This window comes from Rhynchophorus ferrugineus, unplaced genomic scaffold (assembly GCF_030347505.1).
Source record: "Rhynchophorus ferrugineus isolate W39M unplaced genomic scaffold, kcgeb_rfMv2 rfM3, whole genome shotgun sequence".
In the NCBI taxonomy this organism is placed as follows: domain Eukaryota; kingdom Metazoa; phylum Arthropoda; class Insecta; order Coleoptera; family Curculionidae; genus Rhynchophorus; species Rhynchophorus ferrugineus.
The window spans coordinates 49,223,577-49,251,495 of NW_027472582.1; the positions used below are offsets into that span (position 1 = coordinate 49,223,577).

At 32.8% G+C, this 27,919-nt stretch overlaps 1 protein-coding gene across 4 annotated transcripts in view; it reads left to right on the forward strand.

Annotated features, from left to right (window-relative positions):
• LOC143193611 (LIM domain only protein 3) overlaps nucleotides 1-27,656 on the forward strand; it is a 145,094-nt gene extending 117,438 nt beyond the window's left edge. For all 4 annotated transcript variants that reach the window (XM_076399938.1, XM_076399935.1, XM_076399936.1 and 1 more), the window contains 3 exons: nucleotides 2,048-2,433; nucleotides 20,603-20,744; nucleotides 26,119-27,656. In XM_076399938.1, the coding sequence (XP_076256053.1) occupies nucleotides 2,072-2,433; nucleotides 20,603-20,744; nucleotides 26,119-26,292 (678 nt within the window). In that variant the 5' untranslated portion in view covers nucleotides 2,048-2,071 and the 3' untranslated portion in view covers nucleotides 26,293-27,656. The remainder of the gene's footprint in view (nucleotides 1-2,047; nucleotides 2,434-20,602; nucleotides 20,745-26,118) is intronic.
• The last annotated feature ends 263 nt before the right edge of the window (nucleotides 27,657-27,919 follow it).

The following is a 27,919-nucleotide window of genomic DNA, read 5'->3' on the forward strand; positions in this document are numbered from 1 at the left end:
AGCGAATGGAGAGTGTCTTGAGCTTCCTTCAGTTCCTGTCCCCTCTCTCTTGCGAATATCTTTGGAGATTACGATAAGTAACTAAAAAACCTTCAAATTAAATAACTGGAAATGTGTTTTTTCATTATGAAAACGATCAGTTGGAAAGTTTCGGCACATCCGTCCTATACTGCAAATATATCACTATATGATTTGAATTTTTCTGATCTAATTAGAACACTGTCAACGGAATTAAGTTACCTTGAAGTGAAAATAATTATGTGTTGATTATTTGACTGAGTTTTTCAACTCGGACCCAATCCAATCCAAATACTTAAAAATATATACGTATAGTAACTAAATATATTAAAAACTTAGTAATTGTACCTAAAAGTTGTCATTTTAATTATGCTATCTAATTGTAAAAAGAAAGTATTGAAATTCTCAGTGGGGTAAATATTCTCCGTCATTATTTTTTTAATTAAGTGACACAATTAAAGCTGCCTTGTTTTGATCAACTTAATAGCTTATTAACATTTCTGAATATCAACTTTTGGAACTAAGAAAAATGAAACAACAACAATAAAAAGTCGAAGCTTTCAGAAAAAAGTAATGAAAAAAGGCAACTTCTCCGCCGAGCTCTATTTAAACTTTGGAAAACACAGCGCCGTTTAATTGATGCTTCATTTTTTTAATTAACGTAAAAATAACAATTTACCGAGCTTAAAAAGTCAAATTAATTTTTTTATTGTGTTAGCAAAAACATAATTAACTTTATAATGTCGAAAGATTAATACGTGGGAAATACGCTACTAGGAAAAAATTCATTTTTTGAGCTAATAAAGCGAAATAGGCGGCTATTTTAATTAAAATTGTGAAAAGTTTTTTGTCTGTGCTCGGGTATGTAACGGGCCGCGTTGCTCTGGAGTCATTTTCCGTTAAAAAACGTGGAAAATAGAGGAAAATGAATGTACCTACTTTCAAAGAATCTTTACAAAGTGAGAACATACTGTCGTGTAACAGCGAATTTATAACTAGAAAGTTACCTTAAATGTTATTAGCATGATCGATCTGCAGTAAAAAACTATAGATGTTAATTATATTAACGTGAGTTATACGGGGGTGTTCCGATAAATATGTAATATACAAAAGATAAACAAAAATTTTGGAAAAGTGGCGATTTATTTCTCAAAATAAATTCCTTTTAGCTCGATATTAACTATTATCTTAACCCAGCGAACTTCTTTAACCCGCCTGAAAAATACGTTTTCTCGAGGTCTGTAAAGTGCGCCTCCGTGGCGGCGATGACCTCTTCATTCTACTCAAGGCTGTAGTTCGTAGCCAAATTTCACGAATTTGGCCGTTGTTTTTAATATGCGGTAAATATGTCCGCTTCCACATACAGTTTATTTGGACAGCCATGCACATGAACTCCTCTAGCTCGTTGTCGGTGTTAAATCTTTGACATACTAGTACAGATTATTTCGCGGGGTAAAGAGAGGGATTCTTATCGGAAAGCTTCCTTTTCTGGAGGAAAGATCTGAAATTCTTTGCTGCTCTACTCCTTCCGTAACTGGATTAACCTGATGGAGATTAATGGACTATGGGAGGCGAAGATAGAGTTCGACCACAGCCTTAATATTGCCAATACAAACGCAACGGCTTATGTTTTCACGCCTTCGTATTGACAACTGTAGGTTGACTCATGAATTTTTCCTGAAGAGGGGATACTCCACCGTCATGCAATAAGTGCGGATCGTCACTGACCGTTAGGAATTATTTTTATTATGTATATGTTCTTCAATATCTTATATTTCATCTGAATGCCTATAAAATACTATTCTAAAAATTCTATTCTGTAAAATTGGGAATAAATTCTAAATGGTTCAAAAGTAATGCTACCTATTTTTTAATGTCAGACACCATTTCTTTTCATTTCTTAAACAATTTAAATTTATGTTAAAACTAGTACAATAGCCTGACTTTTTGTCCTATTACCCGATTAAGTATTAGTGTAAATATATGTTTACGTAAGAATAAGTAGTAATCCGATATATTTCTGTTGCAGATAAAAAGTCGGCCTATCGGCCATATGATGACGATGGACGTGTCCAAAAACGAGGGTTCGAAGCCCGCGAACGGCACGGGACCACAAGAATGCGCCGGCTGTTGCAAACCGATCACCGAACGTTACCTGCTCAAAGCCCTGGACATGTTCTGGCACGAGGACTGTCTCAAGTGCGGCTGTTGCGATTGTCGTCTAGGCGAGGTCGGCTCAACCCTATATACGAAAGCGAATCTAATTCTGTGCAAACGGGACTATTTAAGGCTGTTCGGCAACACCGGATATTGTGCCGCCTGTAGTAAAGTTATACCCGCGTTTGAAATGGTGATGAGAGCAAGGAGCAACGTTTACCATTTGGAGTGTTTCGCTTGTCAGCAGTGCAATCATAGGTGAGTTGTAATATTATGTTTCCGATGAGGTTATCCGCAGATTTGGATTTATTTTACATGGAGAGCGTTGACTAGTTTAATTACGAATTGGTTTATAATTACACACCTTTGTTGAAATTTAAATCCAAGCTCCATCTATCAAACGTATTGTTTTACCATATATTTGTTTTTAAATTATAGAAAATTATTACTGAAAATAAATAGATAGTCACTTGAAACTGATTTTTAATATTATCAATTAAATTTATTATGAATAACGAGCCTAATGCTTTTAAGTTTCTATTCCAGCCATTCAATAACTAAACGCAGAATATTAATTTTTAGTGTAAGAAACTTTTAACTATAGTTAGAATATGCCAATTGTATATTTAACATGAGGTATTCCAACAGATAACAACTACCATGTATTAATCTAAAACAGAGAATTTAATAGGTGGGATAGCCCAATGGAATGAACGAGTAGCTAGTTATTGGCTCATGTGCCTAGCCTTCACTAGTAGAAGAAAGTATGGGTTACGCTGGCTCACAAGGAGGTAGCGATTGGAGAGGGTGACATTTTTACGGAATTTCAAGTAGAAAATCCAAATCTTGCACCAAATTTTGAACTACCCGGGTATTTCTTTCGATCTGTGGGGCTTGCATGGTTCATCTATGGATAATGTTTTGTAAAATTTAAAGTCTTGAGAGATTGCTGTCTCTGCGGATGAGTGAATAGAGATGTTTTTAATCCGTGGCCCTTGCTGATGACGAGTTGAATTTGTGTTGACGACTGGAACCAGCTGTCGAAGACAATAGCTAGATGTGTGTTTTTCTTTAACTAGGGCATCGACAATTTTTCGATTTAGTTTTGTTGCGATTGCGATTAGAATATATTGTTGAATATCAGTTGGTCGATTAATGATGCCCCCATGACCTTTGAGATACATTTTGAACACAAAGTTTCTTTTGCATATCTGATAAAAATGTAATATCATGTGCTCATAATGAATATTTGGCTACAACAAATAATGTTACAGCTAATGCACAGGTATAAATTATAAATCCTATAACTGAACTAATCAAAACTAGATTGATAATAAATTGTATACCTAAAAACCAGAGCTTATTTTAATAATTTATTTTATAGCAGTAAATATTGGGGAGATAAATATATTATTCAATCAATATCAAATTTTATTTAATTTAATAACAATCTAATTAAATATAGTATATAATTCCTAATGAATGTTACTACTTTCAAGATAAATATTTCCCAAGATATTCTGAAATAATTTTAGAATTTTAGCATTTGTTTTTTGATTTGTTTCCCTCATTTATAGTTTGGTACTTCAATAAGTAAAATTTTAAAAATACAGTTAATGTAAGTGTAAGTACCAGATTTGTTTATCGTTTAAGATCGGTAGCGAGTGTTCTAGCTTCGAATAACCTACCTCTGAACCTACTATTATTTGCATCGCTTTCTATGTTTTTAGTAGATATTATTTTTTAATATATAATCTCCTATATAAAAGTTCTTCCAACAGACATTTTTGAGAAAGACGTTCACTCTTTAATCGAATCACTTTTTAATATGATCTTCAGGAGAATTCATCTTGCAAATGCTTTGGAGACATATATAAAATAATTGGCAAAAACTAAACCCAGGAAGAGAAGATTTCAGTCTTTATATTATATATATATATATATATATATATATATATATATATATATATATATATATATATATAATGTATGTAATTTTACCATTTATGATGATGTTGAAATATCTTCATTCGTATGTTCATTTATTCATATTATGTGTATTTAACATTGTTATTTGATATATGTAAATATCAAATTTCTTAACGTTTGTGGGATTGTAGCGTCCTGGATTTAATATAGAATAAACCGCGTTAATAGTGGTATCACCGTACGTATAATTTTGCCTCGATAGTTTTACAGTAATTTTATCCCATCCACCGTATACTTATGGATCATGTTTCTATTTTATTTAATGGTAGACCATGAATAGCTTTACTACACGATTTGAGGTTGAAAATTGATATTTATAATTTTTCTTTACATATCTGGTATATAGTATTTGTGTGAGAAAGCAAATGATGTAAGTGACATAAGTATGAGTAATGTTGTGGTAACTGTATCAGCTATCATTAATACAAATCACATAATTATTTTTATTTTAAGTTATTGATTTCCCTTGTAAATTTTGTATCAACTATTATCATTCAATTATCAGCAATTGTGCCATGAGCTACTAGCTATTTATTAGAAATTAAAAAAAAATTATTTAATTTAATTCATTAATATACAGGATGCAGGATTCTAGGTGAGTATTGACTGGACGGACTAGCATTTTGTTCAGAGTCGCTCTCTGGGGGATTGGAAGTTTACTTTTTCAGAGGAGTGACTTCTATTTCAAGTCTGTACACACCATTGCCTTTTCAAATAGCGTGCTGATTTGAATATAAAACTTTCTGGTGCCAGGGGATGGGGACTTTATCAATTTGGAGGCGATAGGCGCGGAACTCCTTCTTGCGGTGGAACAGAATAGCCTGAGTTTTGCTCGGGTTTATCTGCAGCCGCTAGAATTTGTACCACGCAATCGCCTGGTTTAGCTGGTCTTGAAGTCTGTTGCGAATAGCGTCGGGGCTATAACCGGTTGTGAAGAAAGCGGTGCCATCTGCATAAAGTGGTGTTTGTGGAGTGGGAAATCAGCCATATATAGGTTGAAGAGAGCTGGGGCTAGTGGAGCACCTTGCAGGACTCCTGCGGTAATCTGTTTACGAGAGAAAACTGCGTCACCGATCCTCAATTAAAAGGACCTACCGTCCAAGTATGAATCTCTCGAATAATCCCTTGTCATCAGTAGATGTCTGGAAATGGACTAGACGGTTCAGCTGCCTTTTTGGATATAAGTTAAGACTTAGATCATCAGTTTATCAGTCAAGCCAAAACCATGATGGACTGGCGTTACTAAAAAAGACGCTTCCTCATACATATTACAAGATACTTCCATCCCACCTCACCTAAAAGGCCTATCTTGATCTAGGGCATTCAATTATGATTCAGAGTAAGCAAAAGCAATATTGAAAGGTTAGAAATGTAAAAGCAACAGGTACATGTATCTAAGTATCAATATGCGAATAGTAAACCAGGACAAAAATTAATCAGCATAGCATAAAGTATCAGGGGGGATTTGCGAAACATACAAGCCAACTGGCTTTGGCTTTGAGTGGAATCGGAGGACAACAGCAAGTGAGGTTCAAGAGATGGGCAAATTGCTCTCTCATTAAAAAATTGGACCACATATCGGCTTATTGTTCTGAGACAGATAATAAAATATGTCAATAAAAAAACGTGTTCTCTCTTCGTCGCTGGAGAAATTCTTCGATAACTCTCCTAGCGAACTGCCGTTGGAGCCTTTGGAAAATAGCTATTAGAATTTTATAAACATAATTAACATATTTACTCATTTATCTCTCTTACATCCTTAACACAGATTGCCATGGCTCAGAACAGATCGGGAAAAAATAATGTTTTTTATGGGCCCGTAAGTTTAGTTTATATTTCAAATAAACCAAAAGAAACGTTTCAAAACTATTCGAAAATAATAATGAACAGCTAATTCAATTGTTCGAAAACAAAAAAAAAAACACAAATTGCGCAATGAGTGGGGCGACGTGGGGACCCCGGGCAAAAATTTTATTGTGCACCGAACCGACGTTATTTAAAGTTAGTTAAAATACAGCGTATCGGGGGAAAATAAAAACTAAAAACGCTAATAACGCTCCGACGGGCCCTTTATATTTCATAAAAGGCAATCATTTTATCGACAAATTAACCGAAAAACATATAACAAATGTTTGACCGAACAACACAAAACGAAATCTAATATAAAACGCACAATGGCCTAATAAAACACACAAACGGATACAAAAACTGCAATTATATACATGACAATGTATCGCCGGTCGGCGTTGGCTAAACTCAGTTAAATATATTAATAATTGTAAACAATAAAAGTGGATTATTTTGTGCGTGTGTGTTAGTGTATGCGAGCGCGCGCCTGCTTTTATATCGGTGAGATTTTCCGTCGCAGGGGGCTAACAATTTGAATGGCGACTCCGTAAAAGCGACAATAAAACACGAACTCCGCAGTTTAATGTTAAAAATTATACATATATTGGTGCCTGCATTTCAGAATATTTTTCAGTGGTCATGTGTATGTAAGTTAAGTTATAGTTAACTACATTTCAGTTAAGATATTTTTTTATAATTTCATGTCTCTATTTTAAAATAATGTGTATTATTATTGTTTAAAATATTGCTCATATTTGTCTATATATCTTTTCAGATATTCATTTTCATTTCATTGTTTGCTCATATATATCTTTTCGGAAGAAAATCTAGAGTATCGCACGAAATGGCATTCTCGACATTTAATACTATTTCGGCTGGAGTTCCACAAGGTAGAGTCTTAGGATCTCTCCTATATCTCCTCTACACCGCTGACATTCCAACAACAAAAGAAACACTACTTAAAACATTTACATGGCAAACGACATATCTCTGCCTAGGGCAATAGAAAAAGTACCTGTGACAGTCAACAAAATCTACAAATATAGAAATGAACTTAATAGCTCCAAATCTATCCACGTTAATTTTGCATTGCGGCGAAATAATAAAAACTTAATTATACCACACAATGGATGCCCGATTCTTCAAGCAGATTTAGCTAAATACCTTGGAGTCCATGTTGACGGTAGATTAAATTGGAAACATTACGTTATATAAAAAGCAAAGCACATTAGATCCAAAATAAAACAACTATATTGGTTAGTCGGAAGATACCCTCAACTTGATCTAAAATCAAAGAGGTTGATCTATAAGAAAATTATAAAGCCAGTTTGGACCTATGGGGTGCAAATATGGGGTTGCACTAAAAATTCAAACGCTGTCAAAACAAGGCTCTTCGATTGATTACCAATGCCGATCGCTACGTAATCAACGAAGAACTGCACGATGACCTGGAAATCAAATGAATTTGCGAAGTTATCCAAGATTTCGCCTTAAAACACAAAAGAAGATTACTAGATCATACTAACGTGGAAGCAATACAACTGCTGGACAGCGCGCGCAGGATGTCAGGAGATTGAAACAAACCAAACCATACGAACTTATATCAAGTGTATACCTATAGTGTAAACTATAGCTATAAGTTATTATAATTTTATAATTGAGGAATACATATTGATGTATTTTCTCTCACTGGTCTTGCTTGTAAATTAATCCAAGTACAAATGAAAAGTAGAAATAAATGAATGTATAATTCAGAAGTATGTACTAAGCATATCTAATAAAGATGTTATTAAAAAATATATATTTATCTATTACTTTATCAAAACAGCATTTCTCTTGAGATTATACAAACGTTGGCTCATTTGGAGTATTTTTTCGAATGTAGAAATGTTCAATGGGATATAGCAATAATCAGATGGAATAGACGAGTAGGATCAGGTGTTCATGCACCTGATACACTATTTTACTTTACGCTATGAGCAGAATTTTTCTTTGAATAGTATGTTTTTGATTGTTGTTAAATACACATGTATAAATGTATCGAAATACTACTACGCTACTCGTTGTTATTCTTCGCAAGTTTACATAACAAACATTTTACATTATATAAAAAATAATTGTTATTTACATAACAATTATTTTTTACCTATTTATTTATCCAGCATATTTATTATTATTCAAGTATATTATTCGAGAAATAGAAATGGGAGAGAGACATAGAAGTACGTTCTTAGAGAATTGCTTGCTGATTATTGATTTTTTCCCATTTAAGGATTGACTGTTGCAAAAGTACGAGGAATCTTAATTATTGTAATCCATTGTAATTTGTTTTAGATTGAAGGACAGTCTTTAATTTGATGTTTTGGCGTCGATATATTAGTTGGTCCAGGATTCTGATTGGATCAACGAGTTGTTCCTCTATAATTATCGTAAGAAAACAACATTTCATCACCCGTCACAATTTACTCTTTTTGGCGCTATAGTTTGGAAATGGTCGTTGATAAGTGAATCCTAGCTGAGCTGCAAACTCTTGTTGACTTTGTATTGATTCTTTATCTAGCAGAGTTTGGTAGTATTTGCACCTGTTTCGAGTTCTATTTGTTGAAATCAAAGAGGAAAAGTAACATGATTATGTAAGTAGGCGCCTTCACATGATCAGTACTGAAACATCATTTTAAGCTTTTTGCAATAATGGGAATATTAACTGTTATATCTTTCGGGATCCATACTCAAGACTGTTAACAAGAATATACTGATTGCTCTACATTCCACGAGTTAATTACTACCACTAGATTCTTTTTGTCCTCATCATCCATTGATATATGTTATAAAGGATAAATTAATTCATAAATTGGGTAAATTGATAAACCCGAGTGTGGTACGACATTGATCGTCAAGCCAATTGATCGTTGCGTTTTAACATTGTTCAGATTGTTTCGATGACAAGGGCAGCTTTTGCACTCTCTAGTTCAACCTTAAGCAAATTCTTGGTATGATCTATGGTAATAGTATGCAATTATAAAGAACGTCTTTGATTAATATTATCTTCGTAACGAATATATTCTAACTTTATACAACATTGTCTTAACAAAATCCACAAGTCTAATAGGTCTCAAAGTATAGAAATAAATACATAAATAAAGCACAAGCTTTCGCAAATTTATTGTTGTTTTAAACATGATTTTAATCTTGAAGAAAAAATATATATTTAACATATACGAATGTTTCATTGAACAATGATAATTATTAAAATCTTCAGAAAAATTGGTACAATATATATTAGTCAAAACATTTTCCATAATTTATAAATTGATATGAGGTTTTCTTATCTTTCTGGTAATATGGCGATACCATATCAAAATAACGATGTTGGTTTGAACAAGTGGTAACAAGAAGACTCTGTATGTCTAGTGAGTATGCTAGGTGCTGCAGAGCTTAGAGCTTCATATTCGACATTCGAGTGTATGCGTGGCAAACCTTTATGGCCATGAATATTTTACCTCAGTGTTGATGTAGTTAACCTATAGACTTTGTGATTGATATTGTCGTAATACATAAATTTTTCATCGCCAGTCACAATAGTCCCCAGAATATTATTTTTTACCTGAAGAGCATTGAAACAACGATGCTGAAACGGTTGGAAGTGACATTTTTAGTCAATTCGTATAGTATTTGTAATGTGGCATCCCTTGCTAAGCTGCCTGGAAGATGTTTGAGGGTTAGAGCTGTTTTTCCGACCAATAAACCAATTCATTGTCTTTGAAACTTTTTTGGACCTCCAGGCTGCTCTTTCTCATTGACGTCAATCTTCCTAAAAATACATTTATTGAGAAAAATTAGCACAATATATATTATTGAAATATGACTATTTTTCGTCTTTTGCGAATATGGCGATGCCGTATCAAGAGAACGGTGTTGGTTTGAAATAGCGATAATCCGAAGACTATGTCTGGTGAGTATGCTGGGTGCGACAGAACTTCACTTCAGAGCTCTAACTGTATATTTTCATACCTCTTGCAACATGTGGCCGAGTGTTGACATGCAAGAAGATGACTTTACATCTTCCATTATTGGATGTATTATTGGCCTATTTTATACCAATTCGTCTTTCAATTTGTTTAATTGGGTTCGGTAGATGTCTACAGTTTCTGTTCTTTATCATTGACGGTAATTGGGACAATGGGGATGTGATGGAGTGGCATCACGATACGTTTATAAACTTGTTTTATGGGGTTTGGAAGCAAATTTCTTTTGATAATATTGAGTCCTCCATGTCTAGATTAAACGGAAAACTGTTATATTATATATAGGAATGACAAAATCATCGAATTTTTGCAGTTGTAAGTTTACAATGATTTTCCGCAATTCATCCAATAGATATCGCTTAAAAATAAATGCAAGAACTTAATATGTTAGAACTGACCAATTATCATCATAAAATAACGATATAAAATGGCGACGGCGCAGGAACGGATGCTCCGAAGAACTAATCTGTCCGAGTCCAGTGGGAAATTGTTCAATTTCTATTAAGACGGTCGGAATAAAGTTGCAGGTACCCGGGGCCGAATGCAGATTCCGCCCCGATCGTGTGTTGTCTTTTAAAGGACTTTATAAGCCATCGGGGAAATCATTCTCGTGTCCCGACATCGCGAACTGTTTGAATTGTGATAGATATATATACGTGTGGCCTATTCTCTAACGGTCTCAGCGTACCCATTTCCTGATTGTCCTGCGACGTCCCGCTTGTGATTTTCCTGCTTTATTCGGGGCGCAAGGGGGCGAGGGGTGCGGGAAACCGAGGGTGAGAGGGGTCGGTCCTCAGCCGCTGCCGCCGCCGCCGCTGCACTCATATCTTCGGCCGTGTCTTTTACGTTCAACGGACACGGAATTAAATTTTCAGCTGCTGTCTACTCGACCTTTAAATTTATATGTCGCTTGAACTTTGTTAAGGAAAATGGATATTTATTTCTCGATAGACGGATCCGGACGTGTTCCGCCCGAGCCTCATGCATGGCCGAAGTTAATATTTGATGGTCTAATTGATTTTTTTTCCTTTAGAGACGGTCTAAATCACTTAAGAATAATTTAATATCATTATTTTTTAAGTAGCATTTCCATTATTTTCTTCGCTTTCTTTCCTTTATTTTATTCCCTTAAATCTAACTAGTAATGATCTAACGTACTAGTGATCGTCCACTGGGCGAAATTCGAGCACAATTAGTGTTAAACAGATAATATAAAATGTTAATGTTCAGTTGTTAAGGAAAGAAAAAAATGTTTTCTTTCTTCTTAATTCTAATTAAATCTTGACTCTTTTGACTGTTTCTTAATTCATGTTCTGTAACTAATTCGGTAATTATTTTATTGCTTCTTGTTTTGTAACCTTTTCATTTTAATTCAGTCAACTTTGTTGTTCTTCTTAATTGCAATATCCTTAGTCAATTCTTTAATTAATTATCTCTAATCACTTTGCATATTCTTTAGTCAATTCTGTTGTTCTTCAATTCTGATTGTGATAATTCTTTGATAATTCTGATTCTCATCGTGTTTTATCGCTGATGCTCCTCCCTCGGGTTCTTGGTGGTGGTTGAGAAGGCTAGTTTAAGAAACTCTTTTCTGTATCCCGATTCGTTTAGAATTTCGGGGAGGGAAAGACTCGTCCAGCTAGGAATTTGCCGATTGAACACCATACTAAAAGTATTTCGCATATATCGGCAAAAACTTAATATTTAATAGTATCACTACTTACGCATCTAATGCATTTTACTGGTAATAGATCCTTTTTCTTTCCTATACGAAGTAACTGACTAGATACGCAATCTGTTTCTGACTGCCTATTGGCTTCGGCATTTTCACAAATAGTCAATCAAAATAATCATAGATAGTAAATAGCAATTTTAAATTTATCAAAACAAGCAAAGCACAAAAATAGTGTTTCCCGGTTTATAAGCCCTGATAATCATCACTAATATTTAGAAGAATTTTGCAGATATTTGTCAAACAGGTGAATTTTATGAGCTGACTCGTTTAATTGTTCCGACGTATCAGACAGCTGCTATCTTTTTTTAACCGTAATAAAATGAGTAGTAAAACTATCCTAGTTTAAAAAATAGGCAATTACTTTGACATCATGATGACGTGAGTTTCGTTCTTAAACTGTGTCTTGTTTCTGACTGCTCAGCGGTATCTTAGCTGGCTAACTTTAATATAGAAATAAGAATGAATGTTATGAATAGATAAGTTGACTGAGATGACGTGATATTTTCAAAGGAGATAGACTTTTTTACACAGTTTTTTACTTTCATTTTCAAGACAACATGCTTGACAATGTACTTAAAGTCCTAACTAAAAAAAATCAGATTATTGTAAGATAGTAAAAGAATAATTGGAATGGAATATCCAAAACAAGTCCAAACTCTGTTCCTGATTATAACTTATTCGAATAGATGCAAGATTTTTAATTGATAATTTCGGACTACTAAATAATAAGTTTTAAAATAATATGAGACTAGGTATAGAGTTTTTATTAAAATATCACTTAAAGTACTTAATATTCAACCTATTTCTCACATGTATTGAAATACAAGTAAGGATAAATATCCAATTATAGCAACCTGTGTGCAAAGTAAAAATCAGCATAATTTTTACAGGATCGTTAGGAAATAAAAAAGCTTATGGCAATCACAAAAGTGCTAATAATAAAGCTCGATTCAGACGCAGTGTCGACATTTTAATTGCAGCGACCGACACAATTGCCGAACATAAAATGCCAAATTGGCGATCGGCAGACACGAACTTGTGAAAAAAAAACTGTTCAATTGAACAATCCGATACGGCCCGACAAAAACGGTATCAATTTACTGACGTCTCTTTCAATTATTCGCAAAAATGACGAGTCTATGGACGACCGTTAAAACTGCAGAATTCAGATGTATAACTATAATAGTGGACGTCGATGCGGACGAACTACAATGGTCGCCGTATAATGTTTCCATATATTTTCGTTTATTAGCGCGATTTCACCTAACTGGCAGCAGTAACTTTACAATCTGAGCGGCACGATCAAGTCACCATTGTTTAGTTGATTGTCGGATTTATTGTCTCGACAAATTGGATATGCATGCCACTGCTTGTATTGTTTTTATTCCATCCTTTTTTCTTCATTAAAACGCATTAAATTTGCTTTTTATGTCACAAGGAACGCCTAATTAATGTAAACATTTTAAAATTATATAATAGAAAATAGTATGAGATTTAAAAATATTATTTATCATTAGTTATTACTTTTCCCCATATTTCAGACAAGAGATTAATCCCGCGTTAGAAGAGCTCATCTTCTTTAAGCAAATACAAGCAGAGAACGGACTAATTTTTGTACCATCCATCGAAGGAGGTGTTAATCGACCTAAAATATTAATTTTTCGAGTATTTCAGACATTTATCCTTCGATACATGACACAAGCGCATCAAATGTCAGTATATGTCAATATATATAATTATCAGTATATCACAATTGTGATTTAGTTTTGGCAGTGCATATTAAAAGCGTAAAATAATATATTTATACTTTGCAGTTTTACCAATAGATATCGCTGTTCAAAATACATGTGCAGCGACCACTACAACCCTTTAGGCCACCACTATTACATCTACATTAAGTTCAAAGGTTGACAATGCTAGTGGATTGGTACCCGGCTATAAAAGACCACCACGACGACGTCTCTTTCTCTTTTCTGTTTACCCCTTGTAAAGTACCATAGCGCTTCCGTACATCCTTAACCTAACCTAATTTTTAGTCCATCCTCTCGTCGAACACATGTAGTATTTACCACATGATATAAACAAATTTTTATTCATACGGTGTTTTTTGTTCCCGAATTCCATAAAAATAGTAATGAGTGTACGGATAAACGACCGCGTCGACAGTCACACATTTCGACCGACATGACGAATATTCCTACACATGTAAGCACCTAATGTTCCAAGCGCAAAATGTCATAGTCATGACCCAGGAAAGCTGTCCATACCGACACCGAAAAAAAACCGAATAAAATTGTTACTACACATATCTATCGAATGACTTGTTACAATACAGACCAACAATAATAATAATAGTAACACACGCAAAGTCATCTTTTCCCGTGGCAATTCTCGGCCATACGTTGCAAGAGTTATGAAGGATACTATTTTGCTGGATAAGTTCCACCGCGCTCAGAGTATTCATTACCACTCAACTCACATCTTGCGTCATAGTTTAATGCGATATAAAAATGCTGAAGAAGTGTCAAAATAGAACCTTTAGTGGGTACTACTATCTAATAGTAGGTGGATCTTTAAAGTGAAAAAAGGATCACATTGTAAAAAGAACTATAGGAGAAGAAAGTTATTGCCGTTTAATTTACAGCTTTTCTCTATAGTAGCTTAAAACTCGCCACTTGTCTAGGAAGGCCGATAGGTCCTTTAGTCCTTAATAGGTCCTTTTAGTCTTTAATAAAATAAAATAAAAGTTAGTAGAACTTTTCAGCGTTTTCATCATTTAGTGCAATACAACTATACAAGTTTATCACAAGGTTTGGTTCTCTTGAGTCCTAGTTCAGTGTTGTTCAAGAGTTGCAGCATTTGGTGTTTACATGGGAGTGAGCCTTTCTTTATATCTTGTTGAGAGTCACTCAATTTCCTATGTTACAGCCGGAATCCAAAGATCTCGATGTAAGTAATTATTCCTGTAGTATTTCAGTGCATCCACAATACTTCTTAGCACTTTATTTTGAAATACTTATATCATCGTAATTTTACTTCTCGTAGAACATCCTCATAGCTGAATTTCGTAGGTTTAGCATCTACTTTTATAGCAGGAACTTATTATGTACGGATAATTTAGATCTTTAGGATTTTATTTTTGGTTATTTTTTATATGCTTTTCCAACGAAGTTTTGCGTTAATATTCATTTCTACATGCTTAGTATTGTTACTGTATGGGAATATTATATATATATTATATGAACGCATTGGTATTTGAACAATTTGGCTGTAGGTGAAGTCAATATGTATTGTGTAAGTTATTTATATTATTATTTGCGTGTTACACTTTTCTGGTTACTTCTTCGGCATTGTCTCCATTAGCAAATATCGCGGTGCCATCGCTGTGGTATGTAAAGAAAGTATATAGAGAAAGTAGAGGAAGTAAAGAACAGCACCCAAAACACTGCCTTGTGGTACACCTGTTCTAGTTTCTTTCATTGTTGACTATCGTTCTTCTTGTTTACTCTAAACATCTTGGCTGATATAACATCTTTCTTGTTTCTTGTTTGTTGACGTGTTACAATCGAAATGCTGCTTTAATCAAGTTGGTGAGTTTTAATAATTTTTAATTGTGTTTATTGGTAGGTTTTTCAGCATTTGTCCGGTTATTAAGTCATAGCCTGGTGCTTTCTTTCGAACGATGTCGATAGGCACGCTGAGTGGTAGACCATGTCCAAACTGAGTTTCATTTGGTTTGAAGCTTTGTTCTACATGATTGGCCAATGCTTCAGATTTTTGATTGTTGCGTGAAGAACCTAATATGAAATTTTTTTCGATAAGACTCGCAGTGTCCTTTAGTACTAGTATCAGTGACCTATTGTACGTTTCTATCCCATGTACATCAAGTCTATCTTCGGTCTTATCCATACCACTGCTCTCCCTGATCAGTTGTATTTGATGCCTAAGTTTATATGGAAATAAATTGTTTAACACAATCAGCACTCTCTATTTTTTTAACTTAATATATTGCTTCAGTCAAGGTTTCAGTCATTAATACGCGCAGCTTCTATTCTCGTTAGACATGACTATTAACGAACTTCTACATATTAGAGACAACATTCCTCTTAAAATAAACATGTACAGTTGGATGTATAAATTATGTATCGAGAACGTATCCATTTTAACAACATTTTATCTCTAATAAGTACAATAAATGATGAATCGACGTCAGCTAGCCATTAAAGCCGGAAAATTCGGATGTATTACCAAGAGCTGAAACAGCGGACGCGAAACAAAAGCCGACGAACAACGGCCACCATTTATTTTCGTTTATTAGCCAGGGCTTGCCACCTAACCGACACTCGTAACGTCAAAATCTGAACATCGCCATAAAGCGGCCATTGTTTACTTGATTGTCGAATTTATGTTTGTACAAATTAAATCTGCGCCCGATCCGGCCCGTAACAAAACTTGACAATCGGCGGTAATTTGAAGCCGACCGCCGGCATAATGCACCTATCGTTGGGCGCCCAAATCGCGATTTTTCGTATCATCTGAACGCGTTGAAATATTTCAGCGTTATAACTAGCGTGGGTCATAATCGATATATTTTAATAATCGAATAATCATTCGAATACACATGGCCATGATATCAAATGTAATCTACAGTCCACTGAATTATCTTTTACAGTTTTAATTTGTAAATAATATATTTTTTGTAAGAAAATAGAGAACAGCATGGTTGACGAATTGCATACAGAGTACCTGGTGGTTCACTTGCTAATCGAGGCGGACGTGGTTCCTTTTTGGATACAAAGGCCGGCGCTTTGATTGGAAATCATATAGTTTCTTATGGTGGGTACAGACCTGATCATTCGGGGCGAATTTCGTGAGAAAACTGAAAACGCGTATGAACAGAACTGAATACGGCGAACATTTGTGCCGAACAGATTTCAAAATTGGTCGTAGTGCGCATGCACTTTGCTTAGTTTCAGTGTTCAAAGCATGACTTTCAGCACTAGTCGACGAACAGAAAGTTGTTTCTGGAGCCGCGGATAAGGTCAACAAATTTGAGCGAGCATGGGAAAAATTGACGGGATTATAAATGTCATAGGTTTTGATTTCGAGAAAATAACACTGCTTTTTGTTGCAATTTAATAATTATAAAGATGTTTTTGGATGCTAAATATGTTATCTAGTAACGAGTAATAATATTACATATATTTATACAAAAACTTCATAGAAAAAAACATGAAAATTTAAAATATTTATATTTTAATTGCAAGAACCTTGTTTTGAAATCTGAAATAATATTAACTTTGATTGCTATTTTGCAAACTGTAATAAAAACACGTGTGTGTAGTACATAATTCAAGTATTTAACTAAATAAAGTATCTCACAAATGGTGAGAGAAATATGTTTAATAATAATCCCACATAAAATAATTATTAACAACATAAAAATATTAAGTTTGCCAAGGGTTGTTGGAACATCATTTTTCGATATATTTTTGTTCGAAGTATATGTGAAAGTTGTGCAAATACTAGAAATAGCAATTGAAAAAAAGATTGAAAAAATACAACAGTGCCATTGTGTCTGAAATAATTTAAACACAGTTCTAATTTCTAGAATATAATCATACACCATGCTGTAAGTACAAATTCATAGTTGTTTATAAAATTGTTGTCGCTTCCATTGACGGACGAATTGCTTGTGAAGACTTCATTTATACACTTTGTGCCACTAAATATCATATCAGGTCCCGTATTGAAATTTCCACATACACATTCTTTTCTCTTGGGACTGATTGTAATATTCGGATGATTTTGGATTATTGTGTAATCGTTACTGAATTGTAAATGTTTGAAATCTATTCAGTGTTTTCAGTTCCCGTGCGAATTCCTTCCACAAAATAGTAGTGAGTCTTCGGACAAACAATCGCCTTGACAGCCATATGTTCCGACCGACCAGACAAACATTTCTACATAGACGACAATGAGGATAACATTATTTAACCTAGGTTGTCTTGTAAAAACCAATATTCTTTCAGCATAAGGTGATGTAAGGTTGATGGTGATCAGGCTCCAAAGAACTCGATAAAAACAGGTGAACCTTGGTTTCAGCAATTCAAAAATGGATATTTCAATGTTCAAGGCAAATAATCTCCTGATAGGCTGAGAACAATTGAAAATGCAGGATTGCAGGAGTTATTGGATGAAGACCCAACACAAACTTGAAAACAACTGGGAGATATGTTGATTATGTTAATTTTGCATATAATTTAATATGTTTTAATACACCTACATTTATTACTTTAATTAGTGTTAAGTATCAAATACATTTCTAACCTTATATTGAAAATACTGTGACAACAAGTTTTAGTAACATATTATTCTTAAGTTAGTCCTTTTACTCTATTACTAGTAACCTCTTACTTGTTACTTCACTTATTAACCGTCGGCAAAGAATCCAAAGTATGAGTTATATTACATGTATGAACATTCTTAACGGAAACCCTGTACTATTGAATGAATATCCATTTGGTTTTCATTCTTAAAAATTATAGTTAGACCCTCGTATTTGCTTGCTGTTCGTTTTGAGACTTGATTCAAAATAGTGACCCATAATGATTTCGATAACACTTTGAACTGAGACCCATACCGGACGATAAAACGGGAAAACCGAACGTAACGAAAACCGTAACGGAAAAACGGGACCGGTCGGGATATTTTTCGAGGCGGGAACGGTCGCATCCGAGAATGGGTTAATCGTGGGACGGGTCAATTGAATGTAATGAGAGAACGAGTGCGGAGAATCGGCGGCGCGTAAGTAATGAGTAATTGCATATCGGGGGCCGTTTGTCATTCGGCGGGCCTTTGCCGCGCCGATTATTTCGCCGTTTATTTTTATTTCGACGTCTGTAAATGCCCCCCATATATCAGGGGGTTAGTGTTAATTAAAAAAGATATCGAAAAGCGGGAATAATGGAGGCATGAGCGCCGTTAAAAACTGCGAGTAGTCGCGCGTAATTTATACTCAATTTCGATGTTCTGTTGTTAAACCTGGCCCACTGAAATTTACTGTTAAACACTAACCGGGACTCGTTCAATAGAAAATTGCTTCGATATCTTCGGAATTTATTTTATTTGGTAACGTTACGGTTGTGAATTATTGTGAAAATTGTTATTCTTATTTAGCACGCATTGTTTTGACCTTGTGTGCTTAAATAGCAAAGTAACAAAAAGAAAAGCACGTCTCTAGTATGATTTTGGATATACAATTCTTGGTTGCTCTATTGCAGAAGCATCCATAGATTTACTGATATGCCGGTAGATCTAAAATGTGTAATTTTACAGTCTGGTGATGAATCTGGTTAATGATAATCATCGCAAATTAAAAATGCAAATGACGTGGGGTTACTTTATATTAAGATAAATTAAGATAATATATATATATATATATATATCTTAATATATATATATATATATATATATATATATATATATATATATATATATATATTATCCAACCACAATAAATTATAGAGAACTTCTAATTTTACCTGACAAATTCAAAATGGTATTTTGAGAAAATTCGTATGGTAGTCATTTTCCATAAACGCTCAGAAACTGTTGAATGAATTGCTAAGTTGTGTGAAAGTTTTTTGACAATGTTGTTTTACAATTATTCTTGCAATTCTTCGTTTCTAAATGTTTTTGTTCCTTGAGGTCTTGTTGTTACTTTGATTTTGAAATTGCTTTCAAACAATTGAATTTAAACTCAACTGTTGAGGTATGATGGAGCAGCATAATCATACATTTCAAAAGTGGTTTATGGGCTTCAATATATAGTTAGGTTTTGTTTCTTAACAATTTTTTACTTTTACACTTCTAAATACATGCTCTAATATGTTGAACCATTAATAATAGAAATTTGGTATTTTTTATTCTTTTTCAGAATATGCTTAGTTAACCATTAACAAATTTAATTGAATTAATATTAATTTTGTTATATATTTTCGATAAGAACGTGTGTTCATTAAAAAACTTAATTAAAGGTGTCTGAAAATAAAAAGTTACTGCTCATACTGAACAAAACCATCATAGGAAATCTTTATTAATTGCAATTGTAACATGCAAACATAAGCAACATTATTTTGAAATATGGATGTCAAAATTTTTTGTAAAGTATAGTTCAAATTTTGTTGAGGCACAACTAAGATCAACTTCATATTTATATGAGAAGACTAGATACAAATTATTTATCCTTAACATTTTATTTATTAAGTGTAATTACAAAATATTTCAAATATTATTAACATATACTTTTTTTAAGAGAGATAAATATTTCCACGAAACGTTTATTTGTGAATATTAAATGATGATGAAAATAACTGGGAATTTAAGTTAGTTAAAATTTATGATAGGAGTGTTAAATATATGCTAATTTAAAATAAAACGAGAAAAAAGTAATTCAAAGGATTAAAAAGTATTTTGAAGCAATTGTTATTTTGATTTGTTCCAAATGGTCCAAGGTTCTCAATGAAAGAACCAATAACTTTCCTAAACTTCTAATCTTTATGGTCATTTTACGGTTATTTTTACTATAGTTTTATTGTAGTCCTATAGGGCTGTTATGATATGTTAAATGCTCATTTGGGATATTTTCATTTTATCTTTTATTATTTTTTTATCTCGTCTATTCGAGTGTTTAAGAAATCATTATAGGCATTTAATGAATTAGTTTCAGGTTTTATTTGTTTTTCGGGAAAGACAATCACATACAATGTGTATTTCCAAATCTCTTTCTTTAATGACTAATATAAATGTAACTTTAATCTTGTTTCAGGTTTTGTGTGGGCGACAGATTCTACCTGTGTGAGAACAAGATACTGTGCGAGTACGACTACGAAGAGAGGTTAGTCTTCGCGAACATGGCCTACAATCCACCCCCACTCTCCCATCTGAAAAGACAAACCTCGATACCTCCGGTAAGTGCCTCAAACTGAGAATTGTGGCCTTTCGTCGCCTCTCTCATTGGTCCCCTTTAATGAACTTGCAGCTATCTTACATAAGAAAATATCTATAAACTTATTGTTCTTCATTTAATGTTATAGTTATCATCACAATTTATAAGCGCTGTTCACTAAACTTAGTTAATTTTAATACTGAAAAACCCATATAAATCTGGAAAAATATGTCGATTCTGTTTTCGGCACATATCTATTATTATATCATCAGTCAATATTTTCAGGTAATTAACCATTATGGCCGCGATCTTAAATCATATCTTAATAATAATTGAGTGTATTTTGCATTTAACTTATATTCACAGTTTAGCACTTTCCATATCTCGCAACATATTTGTCCATTAATCGGTTAATTTTTAAGGTGTTAGTGTTGGTTTTTATTTAAATAATTAAAATGATTGATTCTAAGACCAATAAACTATTGTGTTTTGTGACTTTTCTTCGTAAATTTCCGTTAAGGAAGACGTCGTTTTTGTTTGTCTTAATAACATACAGTGGAAGGACAAAATACTATGAACATCTAATATATACCCAATATTTGTTTATTAATAACGTGTCGAGTCACTATTTGCTTTTAAGACTTCTGAAATTATTCACGGCATAGATTTTCAGACTATCAGAATAGATTCCAACAGGATTGTACTATTCTTGTGCCAAAAAGTCCACCTGTTGCTTCAGTGATGTTCTAATACTCCCCATAATGTTTTAAGTTTGTAGAGGTCTGGCAATTGCGCTATTGATATATTCTGATACTCTTTAAACCAAGAGCGCACCTATTTGACTATGTGTATCGGCGCATTATCATCTTGGAATATGGCAAGTCATAGTAAGAACTTTATGGTTGGGGATGTCGAGAAATTCATTAACAGTGATATGTGAATGAGGGGACTAGCTGAATAACACGATAATGTGGCCCAAATCATAGTGGAACTGACCCAATGCTTTAGGATCGTATGTTTTTTTTTTGGTTCTTCATTCAAAAACCCGGACGTTTGTGTAAAATAATATAAGCGAATAATGTATGAAATAATAATATAATTCATCGGACTATACCATATTGTTTCAATCGTCAAGTGTCCTGATTTTATGATCGTTGCACCACTTCTTTAGCAGCTTTGCTTTTGCTTACGTTATAAGAGGTTTCGTATTCGCAGACCTTACATGAATGTTAGTTTTGTGAAACTAATTTCATACTATTTTTATTCAAATAATATTATTCAAGTGAGCATTGAGTTCTGCTGTCACTTGTTCTTTGTCACCGCGACGGTAGTTTGGTATTACTCTATTACTCTCACTATTATTCTTTACCGATAATGTTTTACCATGTATTGTGTAATGCTGTCCGTGTATTATCGTGGATGCTGTTGTTTGTGAAACTTTATACAATTCAGCTGTTTTCGTCACATACGCTCGTGCCTAAGGATCACTAACGATTTGTCCTCTTTCTGAATATGAGAGATCACATATTTCACAAATTGCTTGTTTTAACCATCGCTAAACAAAACGTATAGTACACTGATATATTATTTACAAAATATAACACATTATTATCACCGATTATTTACACGGAAGCAGTTTTGCCAACTTGCAACAAGGTATGCACAAATGATCAGCTCCAATAAAAAAGGAAAAAAAGTACTATTTATTAAGCATTGTACCAGAAGATGATAAAAACGATGGCCAAATAAACGTATTGCGCTTCGAATCGTGTCCTACCATATAGTTTAGATGCGTCCCTTAATGACATCTGGTTGTTTGGAGGTTGAAGCCTATTTCGAAAGTGAATATGCACTCTAGATGAATATAATTTGATGAAATATATGAATATATTTTGATGAGTAAAGTTAAATTTTTCCCAGAAGTTGTTGATTTTTATATTTATTTTATGCTAATTGAGTAATCTATATGTTGCCAAAAACTTCAGTGATCTATATGTTGCCACCATTCTCATGAGAAGCGTGTAACACTACACGAATTTTATATGGCAGATAAGTTTGTATTAAAGTGCTTATAACTGATATTAAAAATGTATATATTCTACGTAATACCTTTTTTATAACAATGTTTCAAACTATGTTATATTATGTGTGCTCGGTTCTGCAAGAAAGATAAAGAATCCTTCACAACTCAAATAATGTGTAGCCCAGTGCTATCATATAACAGAATTACTTTGCGTTTGTTGCTGCTATTGTTGGTCTTTTTTGCAGCAATTCTGGGTCAGGTTTTCTTATAACAATCATGTCTGTAATCAAGAAATCATGTCCATTTCAAAATATTTTGACTCTCAGTTATAATCGAGCACTACTAGCCTCTGTAGCAACACACTCTGGGTTCAACTATTATTTATATATATGTTGTTATCCATACAAATATTTTATATTGTTATACAAGCGCAAAGGCCTTAGTTTTATCATCATATAAGCAATTTTTGATTATGTATTAAATAAAAAATCAATATTGAATATGGGTATAGATTTTTGTGTTATTATGGTTAAGTCTTCATTCTAAATAGACTATATACTATATAATTCTAAAGCACTTGGAAGCAGTTATGCTTGAGTTTGTTGCTACAGCCTAATTGAAGTTTATTTATCATGAAATGGTACATATAATAATGTTATTATTTACTTGGACATATTTTGTTTATTAACATTAATCTTTAACCTAATTTACGAATTTAACAATTTTTTAAAAATTGCTGTATTTTTTATTGTTTCCCAACTAATTAGAATACCTTTTACGATATCGATTAGACGGTTTTTAATGCTGCTCCTTTATATGAACCATGACGAATGGCAAAGGAAAATGGGACGGGACAACGCGCGGGCAAAATTGCATCAAGAGATTCGAAATTTTAATAAAACGCTTTTGATTAATGATTCGGGAGCTTTTTAGCGGTAATTGGCGACCGAGAGGAATTTCGCGACGTCCAACTAGAACTATTGCAAGCCGTTTTTAATTTCGGACAGGCTGCTGATTCATTAGTCTCTTCGTTTTAAATTAGGTACGAAATGTTTTGAATGTATACGATGGGTTCGAAAACGATTAGTTCGTTCGTTTTGCGATTTTAATTAAATTTGCGAAGGGAATCACAGAGAGTTGGTTCACCGTCGTCGTAATTTATTTTATCAAAAGATCCTGTTATTAAAATTCGTATTCAGTTTTTGTACATATAAAACTTTTTCCGATTTTTAGGCATTTTTTTTGACATCTTATGTCTACTAAAATCAGTTTTAATCAGATACATATAAAACGAGAAAATAACTTGCATACTACTGTTTAAAAGTGTAGAAATAATTAGGTAACTAAAAAACAATAAAACAACAGATAGGTTTTAACTATTGATCAAACCATTGACTAGATTTTTGTTAAAGTACAAATTAAAGAAAAATTGGGATATTTGGCCTCGTTAAAATGGCTACCTCTATTTTGAATTACCTGTTCACAAAATTTTACTCGCACTTTTTATGCACTTATTTAAGTATATGGGGCCCAGACTCTTTCATTCACTTTGTAGGTATTTTTACAACTGCGCGGTTTCTTCACTCTTCCATCAAGTTCATCCCATAATAAGTCTATAGTAGAGGTCTAGCGATTATTTCGTTCTTTTGTTTTTACTCTAGGAATACTTATAATTATAATTTTAACGAATTTTTATGGTCATTACCTTGTTGAAATACAAAATTACGCCAAAGTAGACTAGACTCACATCACTACAGAACAAATTGCCTTTTCTTGAAGTATTTTTACATAAAACTTATACGGTTTTCCACAATTTTAATCGTATGAACCTGCTTATTATTACCAACGAATTTCCAAACCACCACGGTGCCATGTTTAACAGTCCGCACAATGTACATTTCTAAAGCTCATTCGCCTTGATCCAAAAATCTTGAATTTGTCAATCGAGCATTTTCCCAGTTTTTATCTATTTTAGTCCACTCCAGTCCAATTATCTTATAAGTGCTAGATTATCGTCTAGTCTTGTTTTTTTCTGTCTGCTATATATTCTCTCAAGTTAGTAGACAGTATACGTGTCTTTCTGCTTTTGTAGCGTTGGACGTCTAATATCTCTTCCGGCGTTAATTTTTTTCAGTGGTATGTGTCTATGCAAGAGTTTATTGTACATTTTTACATTAAACTCCAATCTTTTTAGCTATTTGGCACATAGAATATACTTCCACGTTCAAAGTACAGATAATACTCGTCTGTTCAAGAGAAATCCGTTTTCTTTTCGTAATTTTATGCGTCTATGAACGGTTGTAACTATTACATGAAATACATTGAATTTTAAATGATACTCTTTGGAACTTTGAAACCCTATGGTATATAAATTATTGCAAATCATGAAAATATATAACAATTGTATAGAGAAAAATGGTATTTGATATATTTTTTGTAAGATTAGTCCTAACATTTTTCCCTCTGGGATTTTAAAAACCTTTTCAAATTGTAGATTTAGGTTAGACCTTGTGCTCTCCTAACCACTTGTCCTAGACTTCCCATAACCTTTTCTGCTTTGATTTGAACCCAAATGGGCGATACTAATACTAACCAGGCGAATTTATTTAATATTTATATTTATATATTAAGATTTTTGTTGAATATACTTTAAATAAATCCTGTTTGTCAAACTGTTTTTACAAAATTTTTCCATTTTCCTTAAACATTTATTAAATTGAAATCATTCGTGTTCTTTTCGTTACTTCTAATCTATGATCCACCGACTGAAAATTATTTTCAAGATGTGAATTTAAGAAATATATTTGCTTTTAAGTTAATAAACTACAACATTAACTCAATAACTCAACACTCATGTTTATAATAACTCAATTTTTATGAACTTAATTTCAATTCAAAATTTTAAATGACCCAAAAATGTCATTTAAACGAATATCCGAATTTTTAATTCTTATTTTAATAGTTAAGCCATAAGGCAATTTACGTTATCTAAAAATTGTTTAAAATAATATATAACAAAGCATGATATCTTTTTGTTAATTTCCATAGAGTTCTCGGTTTCTGTTTTGCATAACTTTTACTCAGTTTTAAGTAATAAACAAAATGATAAATAGTTTTTACCGCACTAAATTATTTTTGCGGTTTGCTATAGTTATTCGTTTCAATTCATATTTATTTTGCCGATTAAATTCATATTAAAATAATGCAATTAACCAGATTTTTTGATTCATTCCTTTGTTATTTATATATTCTACTCGTACTCCATTTTACCCCGTTTTTATTCCATTAGTGCTATAATATAAGTGAGATTTTATAGACATACTAGTTGAAACATTTAAACTCTATTAAACTAAACATCTCTATTTTTTTGCAGACAGCGCTTCCGACACACTTGATGAACGGTCACAGACCGCCACTACCGCCGACTAGCGGCGACATGAATAATAACATGTCAGCATCCGGTCAGCCTCCCCCGAATTCCAATCAGCCCTTTGTCGGAGCTACCCACCTGAAGAATGGACCAATGACATTGGGCACTCCTAGCTGAAAGCAGTAGAAGGCTTCCTAGCTGTGATACACCACGTGTATAAAGAATAAATTAACAAACGTAACGACGTAGAAGGCTACGATAGCTTCAGAAAGCCTGAGAATCGACTGAACTTCACTGATATACAGGGTGATTCGCGTTGTTCGTTATTAAATTAATTTATTTTTAACACGCTAAATCCGCCATGAAATCATGTCTGTTTGATCATCATTTGTTAGTTTTATATCCAATAGTCTTTATTGGCACCCTGTACCAAAAATATCGTATGCAGTTCTACAGAAATAATATATTAGGGCTATATTTTACAACTATTTTAAAAACATTTGTCGTTTTGAAGCAAAAATATATTATTTATAGAAAACTGCCCTGTATACTAATATACTGAGGAAATCAAAAAACTATTAATTTTTTTGCAAATTACGCGTAATATTCAATAGATTTTGACCTCTATAATTTGTACATTTTAATTCCTTTTTTATTGCCATTAAAAAAAAAACTTAAAACTGTTTAATAATTATTCTTAGCCTATTTTGAATTACCCCAGTATATTCCATTTTCTCGTGTTTCATTTTTAGGTTTTGTAGCAACGTAAATCGAACTTGAACAATTGCCAATCATGTATTGACCAATCGTAGCTGAATGAAAGATAATGGAAATAAGATATTTCTAAAAGCTCTCTTGTACATATATGTATGTATTTTTTTGTAAATAATGCTCAAATATTCTGAATAATCGGACCTATGTGCAATAGAAAGAAGAAGCTCTTTAATTGTATATTGTGTAAAATTACATAATTTAATTTTTTATATTTATTTGCTTCACATTTAGAAGAAATGCGAACCATACCCTAAAATATTATGACTGCTATTAAGTTTATAACTTACATATCTAGAAGCTTCTTTTATTTTGATACAAACATAAAACAATCACATATAATAAAGTTTAACGAAGTGTTATTTCTGTTGAATCAATATATTAAAACAATTTGTACAATCCTTTATGGATCTCAATTTTATTCGAGTTAGCGTTCAACTTTTACTCCACCTTTCACATGTATAATCTGGCATTTTGTACAAACGAAATAAAACTATGTATTAATAAATAATTGTTAGATTTATCTAGATCTTAATTTTGTTTAGTTAAATTTTAAGGTATTTTGCACTATATTATTTTGTTGTTGCCATACTATTTGTTAAACTTACTGAATTTTATTGATGATACTCGATATGTATATAATGTTTAGATAAATAAACAGATTTCACATTTGTAAGTACGTCAGTGCCAAGTTAGTTTGTACAGTACAAACTTAGTATATTACATATTATACCAATGATTTTACCAAAGAAATAAAATTCAAAACGGTTTATTTGTAGTTTAATTTTACTATAGCTGTCCCCAATAAAATTAATTATTTCCATTAATTAATAATATTTATTATGATATAATATTTATTAATATTATTTCCACAATATAGTTTTATACCATATAAAATGCTTTTTTACATTTTCTATAATTTTCAAAGCTACATTGTATATCCTACTATTTTAGAAATATAGTACGTCGCCGTAATTATACTATATATTCACAAAATATGGTCAAACAACACGGCAATTGTTATAGCTAGTAG